Source organism: Heteronotia binoei, chromosome 17, assembly GCF_032191835.1.
Source record: "Heteronotia binoei isolate CCM8104 ecotype False Entrance Well chromosome 17, APGP_CSIRO_Hbin_v1, whole genome shotgun sequence".
In the NCBI taxonomy this organism is placed as follows: Eukaryota; Metazoa; Chordata; class Lepidosauria; order Squamata; family Gekkonidae; genus Heteronotia; species Heteronotia binoei.
In genome coordinates this window covers 32,941,440-32,951,893 of record NC_083239.1, presented here as the reverse complement: position 1 = coordinate 32,951,893, position 10,454 = coordinate 32,941,440, and the positions used below count along the sequence as shown (strand labels likewise).

Below are 10,454 nucleotides of genomic sequence, written 5' to 3'. Positions count from 1 at the left end.
TGAAGACTGCTATAAGCACAGATGTTAATTCCAAATTTTGATGCAATAATTCAGAGCAATATATGTCATTTAAAGGACTGTTAAATAAGGGCAATACTGTAACGCTGTTTATAAAGAAAATGATAATTGGATCTGCCTCTGTCCCTTTTGAAGTTTATAACTCTGGACTAGCCGTACATTTTATGATAACATGCCATAGCCTGACAAAGTGACATTTTTGCCTGATCTAGCCCTCAAAACAAACGTGTTTGACAACTCTGGGCTAAGTAGTCACATGGTCTCTCCTTATGTGGGTTCTTGAAGGGCACCATTATGACAGAATCACTTCCAACACTCTGTGTATTCAAACGGCTCCTCCCCTGGGTGGGTGTGTTAATGCTCTTCAAGAATGCCACTATGACTGAATCTCTTCCCACTCTGAACATTCAAAGGGCTTCTCCCCTGAGTGAGTTTGTTGGTGCTTTTGAAGAGTGCTGCTATGACTGAACCTCTTCCAACACTCTGAATATTCAAAGGGCTTCTCTCCTGTGTGGGTTTGCTGATGCTGTTGAAGAATGCCTCTCTAAGTGTATCTCTTCCCACACAGAGCATGCAAAGGGCTTCTGCCCAGTGTGGGTTCTTAGATGCTTTTGAAGAGTGCTACTCTGACCGAAACTCTTCCCACATTCTGAACAGTTGAAGGGCTTCTCCCCTGTGTGGGTTCTCTGATGCTGTTGAAGAATGCTTCTATGATTAAATCTCTTCCCACACTCTGAACATTCAAAGGGTTTCTCCCCTGTGTGGGTTCTCTGATGCTGTTGAAGATTGCTTCTATGATTAAATCTCTTCCCACACTCTGAGCATTCAAAGGGTTTCTCCCCTGTGTGGGTTTGTAAATGACATTTAAAATGGCCACTCTGACTGAATCTCTTTCCACACTCTGAGCATTCAAAAGGCTTCTCCCCTGTGTGGGTTCTCTGATGCTGTTCAAGAGTGCTACAGTGACTAAATCCCTTCCCACACTCCGAGCATTCAAAAGGCTTCTCTCCTGTGTGTGTCCGTTGATGCTTTTGAAGACTGCTACTCTGACTGAATCTCTTCCCACATTCTGAGCATTCAAAGGGCTTCTCCCCTGTGTGGGTTCGTTGATGATATTGAAGAGCATTACTCTGTCTGAACCTCTTCCCACATACTGAACATTCAAAGGGCTTCTCTCCAGTGTGGGTTCGTTGATGCTTTTGAAAATGGCCACTCTGACTGAATCTCTTCCCACACTCTGGGCATTCAAAAGGCTTCTCCCCTGTATGGGTTCTCTGATGCTGTTCAAGAGTGCTACAGTGACTAAATCTCTTCCCACACTCCGAGCATTCAAAGGGCTTCTCTCCTGTGTGTGTTCGTTGATGCTTTTGAAGAGTGCTACTCTGGCTGAATCTCTTCCCACACTCCGAACATTCAAAGGGCTTCTCCCCTGTGTGGGTTCGTTGATGCTGTTGAAAATGGACACTCTGACTGAATCTCTTCCCACACTCTGAGCATTCAAAGGGCTTCTCCCCTGTATGGGTTCTCTGATGCTGCTGAAGAATGCTACTTCGACTAAATCTCTTCCCACACAATGGACATTCAAAGGGCTTCTCTCCTGTATGTGTTCGTTGATGGTTTTGAAGAGTGGTACTCTGACTGAATCTCTTCCCACACTCTGTGCATTCAAAAGGCTTCTCCCCTGTGTGGGTTCGCTGATGTTGTAGAAAATGGTCACTGCGGCTGAATTTCTTTGCACACTCTGAACATTCAAAAAGTTTCTCTCCTCTGTGGACTTTCTGGTGCACAATGAACTGTCGTTTGTATCTGAAGTACTTTCCACACTGAAAGCATTTATGTGCCTTCATTATACTGTGCTTTTGGATGTGCACTTTATGCTTTCTTCTATCAGAGAATGCCACTCCAGTCTCTGAGCAGATATATAGCTGTTCTTCTGAGTGAATCCTTTGGTGCTGAACAAGGTCTGAATTCTCTGAGAAGCTCTTGCCACACTCTGAGCACCTAAAAATTTTCTCCCCTGCATGTGTTCTTTGCTGTCTACACAGCTCTGCTCTGTAGATCATGGTCTTTCTACTCTCCAGAGATTGATGGGACTTGTTTCCACTATGCATTTGTAAATAAATCCTACACTGGGTTTGATCTGATACGTTCATTCCGTACTCCATGCCCTTGTCTGTTTCCTCCACCATGTGAATGACTTTTTGGGAAATCCCTCCTTGGCAATGGATGAGTTTAGCCCTCTTCTTGACCGTGTGGCTGCCTTTCTGCCTCTTAAGTCTGCCTTGATTCCTGAAGTGTTCCGTCACATCTTCATTCTTGATTTCATCAGGTGACAGATGATGCAGTTCCTCATCCTCCTCATTCCTCTGATCTTCTCCTGTTGGAATAGAAGGATCCTATTAGAACCCATGCAAGGAGGTCTAATTTGCACCTGAAATTCTATCCAGACTACAAAGATTTCAGTGGTTTCTTCCTGCTATGCATTGAAGTGTCTAATCATATACACTTTCCAAGTACATTAAGAGCCAGTTTGGTGTAGTGGTTAAGTGCACAGACTCTTATCTGGGAGAACTGGGTTTGATTCCCCACTCCTCCAATTGCACCTGCTGGAATGGCCTTGGGTCAGCTCTAGCTTTCGTAGGAGTTTTCTTTGAAAGGGCAGCTGCTGTAAGAGCTCTCTTAGCCCCACCTACCTCATAGGGTGTCTGTTGTGTGTGTGGGGGGGGGGGTGGAAGGTAAAAGAGATTGTGACTGCTCTGAGATTCAGAGTATAGGGTGGGATATAAATCCAATATCTTCTTCTACATTAAGCCTCCTACAGTAGAGATGCCATTTCCAAGACTCCCCACTTTTGTGATTTCTTAGATGCAAAGAGTGAAGAAATACATTTTGGATGGAGGTTTGAACTGAGCAAAACCTTCATGCTGAGTTTTAATGGCCTGTTCTCTCTAAGCCGAGAGCAGATAAGAGACAATGGGATAGTCAAGTTCTCTTCCCACACCCCAAAGCTTGGATCAGAGCACTGGAGCAATAAAGACTACAAGGGCTTCAAGAAAAAACTCCTGGAGACTTCAGCAAAAGCTTCTTCAACCCAGTCTAACCTAATCAGGGAGAGGAGAAAGAGAGATTATAAAATTCTTGGGCTGGAGGAGGCAACCACCTGAAGGAAGGACTGTTTTCTGACTGAACCTGTTTCCACACTTCAAGCAATTATACAGTTTCTCCCCTAAGGGTACTGGCATCTGTGAAATGCCATGCAATCTCTGACTGAAGGTTTATGCAAAGCCCACATTGTTATTTTCCTTATCCTTCTACTCTTGATTCTCTCTGGTTCACACACAGGCCTTCCCCCCCTTCTTTTTTTGACTGACCTTTCTTCTTGGAGAGGTGGTTTCAAGGAAATCCCCTCCTGAGCAAGGAATGGGCTTCTTCCTCCTCTTACCTGAGGGGCGTTCCTCCTGTCTCTGTGGTCTGTCTCCATCTCTGAAGCTTCCTTCAGCATCTTCATTCTTGACATTTTCTATGGAGAATCCCTGGAATTCTCCAGCTGTCTCCTCTACATCTGCTGCTGGAATAAAGAGTTTCCATCAGCACCCAGGCCAGAAGTCAGGCCCTGCTCATGAATGGATGCACAATTTCTTGGTCAGATCTTCTTTCCTCTGAAACTCAGCCCCTGCCAGGCCCTCCCATAGAGATGATATCATGTTCTGCCTATCCCTCCCTTCCCCACCACCTTCTGTATGTACTTCAAGGGGAAAAGTGGCAAAGGTTCGTTCTCCTGCTGTTCCCACTTGACAGTGCCATACAGCTCTTTTGATTCTCCGCTCTTGATGATTGAACAAGAAGTTATCAAAACATCCAGTCTTGAAGAGAGTGTCCTTCTAGATGTGATGACAGCCAAGGAGGATGGTTTACAGCCTCACCCAAATATATCTTTGCTATGGGGCAGTGAGAAGCCAGGAGCTCACAAAGTGAATCTTGCAGTTCAAAAGAGAACCCCATGGTTTTTGAAGAGGTACCATTTGTTAGGATGGCAGGTAATAACCTATGAGAAAAGCAACCCTGCAGTGTAGGGCCACTGACACCCAGAGCCATTAACCCAATTCACCTAAGGAATGAAGGCATCCAGGAGATCACAGTCAGAAAGGGTCGATGTGCTTTTGGCCTCATCCAGCAGAGCTGTTCTTAGGTATCCCTCCCTCCCCCTGGAATATCCAGTATTTAAGGATAGTGCAGCCCCTCAACAGCCACAGCTGAGCTCATCCCCAGAAGGAGCTTCTGAATCTTCACATCCTGGACCTAGGGGCCTCCTTCCCTACTAAACCAAGAGCTGCTTAAAACAAGAGGAAAGGTCCCCTGTTTCCTTGACATATTCATGAAAGATACTCACAAGCAGGCAGGTCATTTGGGAGAGAAAGAGGCTCTTGATATTGTCCTGAAAAACTTTCCTGCCATTCTTCGGACACAAGGAGCTCCTGAATCTCCACATCCCAGGCTTACATGGCCTCCCTCCCTCCTTACTTAGTGGGCTTGACCACGAGTTGCTTAGAACTGAAGAGAAATGGTCCTGTGCTATTCCTTGCCCATTCACTTGACATAACCATGAAGAATACTCACTAGCAGGCAGGTCATCTGACAAAGAAAGAAGCTCCGGAGATCTTCCTAAGAAACTCTCCAGCCATTCTTCGGACACAAGGCCTTCATCTCTCTCCACTGTAGTCTCTCTTGCATTCCTGGCTTCTTGGGCAGAGAAAATTACAGAAAGTGATCATTCTTATATGGGGAAGGAAAGAAATCCAAGGGAGAGGAAAAATTCTTCTGAAGCGTGGTCAAAATCCCAATCAGTATAAAGATGGATCCTTTCCTGATCACAGTCAGAGAAGATGCACATCTGGTGCAACAGCATGTGGTAGAGGTTGGCCACTGAGAAGTTGGGATCTGGCCCCTTCCAGAGTTTTCAGAGGGCCTCTCAGCCTCACCTAGCCGCTGGCCAGGACACCCACTTTGGCTTTGGGGATGGCCACGACACTGGCCTTAGTTGCCCATGGATCAGCCAGGTGGCTTTGATCACTCTAACCAGATATGCTGAAGGTCAATTTCACTTCCACCCAAAGTCCTGGAGTTGCCCTGGATCAGCCAAGGGGCTTGGGTTACTCTAACCAGCCATGCTGAATGTCACTGTCATAACCACAGACTGCTTTTCAGGGCCTTTCTTGTAGCAGGAGCTCCTTTGCATATTAGTCCACACACACTAATGTAGCCAATCCTCCAAGAGCTTACAGGGCTCTTATTACAGGGCCTACTCTAAGCTCTTGGAGGATTGGCTACATCAGCAGTGTGTGGCCTAATATGCAAAGGAGTTCCTGCTACAAAAAAGCCCTGCTGCCTTTTAATGTTCTGATTCATACATCATCCCAATGGCAGCCATTGGCATCTATGAAAGATCCTTACCCAGAGAGGCCACATTCCCGTAGTTCTCCAGCATGACTTCCCTATAGACAGCTTTTTGGCCCAGATCCAGCAGGGCCCACTCAGCCACGGTGAAACACACAGCCACCTCCTCAAAGGAAAAGGGAGACTGAAAGAAAAAGCAGATTCCTTGTCACAGACCATTCCAGGCAGAGATGATGCCCTGAAAGGGGGAACTCTGGGTGGGTACATGATGCAGAGAGCTTGCTATGTGTAAAGGGAGTGGCTTTCAGAGCCTCTCTTGCTTAGATGGCTAGAGCAATGGTGTCGTTGAGAAAGTAGCAGGGCTTGACTGTCCTCCATTCACCCCTCCTACCTGGACCAGAGGGGGAGCAGACATTTGCACTCCACTGAAAAGATGACAACTTGACAGTATTTCTTCACTGCCTGCAAGGGAGACAAAATTGGAAGGGTGAATTTTAGTCTTGAGTTCCTATATTGTCATATTTATAGTTTAAATAAACTATGCGGGAGGGAGGGAGAGAAGGTACCCATGAGACTTGGGCAGGGGGTGTTGATTAGAAGGGCCACTAATACACAAATGCCACCTACTTCACCCCTGACATCACCAATCAATGTCTATTGCAATGCAAGTACCAGGAAAAAAAAAACCCGATCACTTAACTTATGACTATATGATAAGACACAGAAGAATAAAATCTTGGCAAGCTATACAAAGTGAAGGAAATAATATTCAATGGGTCACATATCATCAAATGGCATCGGAATACAAAAAATTAATAGCAAAAGAAGGAGGCCATCTAAGACAGAAAGGGGCTTATGAACAATTGGTAATGGGTTTTCAGCAGTATACTACTCCAGAACATAGGTTTGTGTAGAAGAAGAAGAAGATATTGGATTTATATCCTGCCCTCCACTCTGAAGAGTCTCAGAGCAGCTCACAATCTCCTTTACCTTCCTCCTTCACAACAGACACCCTGTGAAGTGGGTAGGGCTGGAGAGGGCTCTCACAGCAGCTGCCCTTTCAAGGACAACCTCTGCAAGAGCTATGGCTGACCCAAGGCCATGCTAGCAAGTGGAGGAATGGGGAATCAAACCCAGTTCTCCCAGATAAGAGCCCGCACACTTAACCACTACACCAAACTGGCTCTCTCACATACACACAGTGTATATGTGTGTGAAGTAACAAATTACCTATGGGGACCCTAGAATTATTCAAGACAAGAGACGTGCAGGGGTGCTATGCCATAGCTTGCCACTGCATAGCAACCTTGGACTTCCTTGGTGATTTCTCATCCAAGGACTAACCAGGGCTGCCCTTGCTTAACTTCTGAGATCTGATGAGAGTGGGCTAGCCAGGGCCATCCAACTCAGGGGACCACGGAGGTTTCACTTATTCACAATGGCTAACAGCTGCATGCACATTTGTCTTTCTTTCCTTCTTTGAGTCACTCCAATGGAAGGAAAGTGAGATAATTAATGCAAATTAGAATGGAATTGCCTTCCAGGAATCTGTCTACTCCCCGCTGAAGTGAGTGGCCATCACTGCATCCTGTGGCATTAAGTCCCAGAAGTTGAGTCTGTGTACTGAGCAGAAGATTCCCGTTTCTCTTGCCCCAAACCTTCTACCCAATGACTTGACTATATGCCCCAATCCCATTAGGTCAGGAAGCACCCTTACCACTTGACAGGGCATCTTGGGCATCCTTCTGGGCCTGCTCCCACTGACTTTCCTCTGACCAAGGTCCTTCCATCTCACAGAACTTGGCTTCCATCTTTACAGCTGGTGCCCACATCTGAAATAACAGGGAGACTAGTAAGAGAAGAAATGGAAAAGGCTGAGGTAACAGAATCTGCCCCATTCCCAGACTCCTCACCCTTGTATCAACCAGCAGAGCCGGTTCAGCCATGTGGCCAAGAATCAGGGTTCGGTTGTCTTCCCAGCCGAGTGAATTCTCTAAAGTCAGAAATAACTGGCAGGGAAGACTTAGGACAAGGTCATGCTGGAAATGAATGAAGGAAACCCCCTCACCTGCTCTGCCTGCCTCTTTTCCTCTACCTGGCTCAGGAGGAAACCTTCAGCCAGGGCCACTGCCTGGGAACTGGTTTCTGGCTCACATCCTCTCACCCAGCACTGCATTTCCTGGGGCAGGATAGCCAGGAACTGCTCCAGGATCACCAGGTCCAGCATCTGCTTCTTGGTATGTTTCTCTGGCTCCAGCCATTGGTTGCAAAGTCCATGGAGCTGGCTGCAAACCTCTCGGGGTCCATAGCCCTCATGGTAGCGGAACTGCCGGAACCATCGGTTGCATACATCTGCAGTCATAGGGTATTGAGACAGGTTCTCTGGCACAGCTCTTTCCCAATATTCCACACCACTCTCAGCCTTGGTGGGATGAGGACTCCTCCTTGATCTCTTGCCTAATCCAGGTCCTTCTGGATCCTTCTCTTCCATCCCCACCTCTTGGGTCGCCTCTGACTGTGGAAAGATACCTGCACTCACGTGGCTTTGAAGAAAAAAGGAAATCAAAAAGACAGAAAGAAAACAAAAGAGAATGGAGCTACATCACGAACCCTGATCAAGAGACACTGAAGGATGGGCTTGGTGGATCAAAAGGAGCATCACTGTTGCAGATCAGGATTAATGTCATATTGGGCTATATTACATATCAAGCTTTGTTAGATATGCCTATTTTGTATTGCCAATATCTCCTCAATAATGTGGAAACATTAGGTGATAGCTCTGTCAACACAGCCAGCAGAGGGGATGGGCTGGGGGTTATCCAGCCTCTCCCGGTCAGGGCAGACGGGCTTCCTAGATGAATGGGAGCAAGGGGAGACAGTGAACCCCCAGGGAAAGGTCAGGTGGAGGGGGTAAATGCATGGCAAATGAAGGAGCCCATATGCATGGCCTGACAGGTCTCATCTTGGGCAGGAACTCACAGGAGGGGGCTCCAGAACCTCTAAATTGTATTTGCTCTTTCTTTCTTACCCCCCCCCCAATTTTGTTTGCTTCTGGGCTCCATTGTTCAACCCCTCTGCAATGCTCCCTCTAAGCTGCGGAGTCTTGTGAGCAAAAATTCTACTTTGTGAGCTACTGATATTAAAGTTGTGAGCTACTGGCATTAAAGTTGTGAGCTGCTGCAGAAATTAGTGTGCTCTGGAGTCATTCTTCTTGAGCTAAGACAAAAATGTGTAAGCTGGAGGCTAAAAATCTGTGAGCTAGCTCACGCTAACAGCATAGAGGGAACAATGCCCCTCTGTGAGAATGTTGCTCAACTATAAGATTTCGCAAACTCTCCTCAAAAGTGTGGAAACATTAGGCAGAAATGTTTTCCCCCCACACACAAAAAATGGGAAAACAAGCAAAACAACCGAAGCAGACAGATGGAAGTCTTCATCATGCCACTGTGGCCACATAAGAGAAAGTAATTTAAAAGTAAGGTTTTATTTTGACAATTGTAAGGAGTAAGGTTTTATGATGACAATCGTAATTAAAAAGCATTTTAAGGAAGATGCTGAGCTGATATAATTTAGTACACATTCCCGTGATGTCAGGGGTGTGTGGCATATGCAAATGAGCTATGCAAATGAGTTCTACAAAATGACCTCTGCCTGTGAAGGAGCCTGTTGGCATGAATAACCCCTCCTCTTCTGATCAGGCTTCGGACTCCTTTCTGGACTTCCTTGAGACCTCCATGGCTGAGAATTGATTTTTATTTACAAAACTCTCCGTCCCCACAAAGGCCACCAAGGCAGCTCACAGATGAAAACATACATCACAAAAATACACTTTGAAAGTACTTAAAACTCCCAAGAGTAACTGAGACCCTGTGTTAAACTTGAGAGGAAACAGACGGGAGATAACAACAGGGTTTCAGTTAGCTATGTTAGCCCTGCGTAATGAATAAGGATAAATCTGCTCATCAAGCTCCAATTTTGACATCTCTTTTTTCCCCCTGGAATTAAACCCAAACAAATGGTAAACATAGATATTGGATATAGATATAAACTAAGCTTCTTATTCCTGTTTGATCCTGGAATCTGTTAAACATCTTCATTATGTTGTATGCTAATTTGTTGCTCATCCTCTATGCGTAGGGGCTGGTGACTTCCACTTCAATGTATCTGAAGCAGGGTGCGTGCAAACAAAAACTCTTGGGAAAAAATCTCTTGGATAAAATGTCATTAGTGTCTTAAAGGTGCCCCAGGACTCAAACGTCATTTTGCTGCTTCAGACCAACACTAAGACCTGAATCCATTCTTTTAAATTTTTTTTTTGCATTCTCTTATTTTAAACTTCTAAAACTGATATAGGAGTAGTGAAATATTCACAAAATACTTAACCTTTTAAATCCCCCTCCCCCCAGACAAAAACCTATAATAACACATCTATACCATTATCCTAGAATCAGAATCAGACAAAGTTCAAGAAGTAGATGCAACAAGACAATATGATCAAAATAAAAAGCTGCATAATAAACTCCATACACAGAGAATACACACTGACAGAATTCAAAGAAGCTCAGCTTATAGAATGCACGGAATGTACAGGGTGAACTGACTTCCTAGAAAAGGAGGGGGGAGGGGGAAAACAAACAAACAAATAAAAACCCATATACACAATAAAGCCAAAATGCAATAGTAGTGTCACTGCTTTTAGAAAAATATCAGATTATGATAACATTTGTTGGGTTTTTTTGGCAAAATGTCAAGGTCAAAGTGGTATGTAAGAATAGGAAACCATAGCTTCAGGAAGGCTTCCTTGGATTTGCGGGGGGGGGGGGGTGCTGTAGAACTGCACGAGGATATTTTTCCAAGTATAATAAAACAGTCCCAGAGCGTATTCTCCATTCATTGATTGAGGGCATAGTGCGATTCTTCCAATGACAGCCAGCATTCCTCTTTTCCAAGAGTTAAGAGCTTATCCCTCCGCCCGCTCCATGTCTTACCTGTGAGGAGACCTTCAGGATCGGGACTGGGCGGCTTTCCGCCAGCTGTTACAC

The 10,454-nt window shown here is 45.4% G+C and overlaps 1 protein-coding gene across 1 annotated transcript; it reads right to left on the bottom strand.

Annotated features, from left to right (window-relative positions):
- On the bottom strand, nucleotides 1-10,454 carry LOC132585764 (zinc finger protein 135-like). The gene is made up of 9 exons (XM_060257650.1): nucleotides 10,401-10,454; nucleotides 7,481-7,955; nucleotides 7,124-7,244; nucleotides 5,804-5,874; nucleotides 5,470-5,596; nucleotides 4,636-4,755; nucleotides 3,461-3,586; nucleotides 1,920-2,395; nucleotides 1-1,841 (listed from the first exon to the last, which is right to left on the bottom strand). The coding sequence occupies exons 2-9, from the start codon at nucleotides 7,901-7,903 to the stop codon at nucleotides 510-512; spliced, it is 2,796 nt and encodes a 931-aa protein (XP_060113633.1). The 5' UTR covers nucleotides 7,904-7,955; nucleotides 10,401-10,454; the 3' UTR covers nucleotides 1-509.

Bases quoted from the DNA above. Each gene is read 5' to 3' on its own strand.
- LOC132585764 (XM_060257650.1), bottom strand. From the start codon at position 7,903: ATGGAAGAGAAGGATCCAGAAGGACCTGGATTAGGCAAGAGATCAAGG. The intron at 5,597-5,803 runs GTAGGAGGGGTG...TTTTTCTTTCAG, and splicing joins CTGCTCCCCCTCTGGTCCAG to TCTCCCTTTTCCTTTGAGGA. The intron at 1,842-1,919 runs GTGGCATTCTCT...AAATGCTTTCAG, and splicing joins ATATCTGCTCAGAGACTGGA to TGTGGAAAGTACTTCAGATA.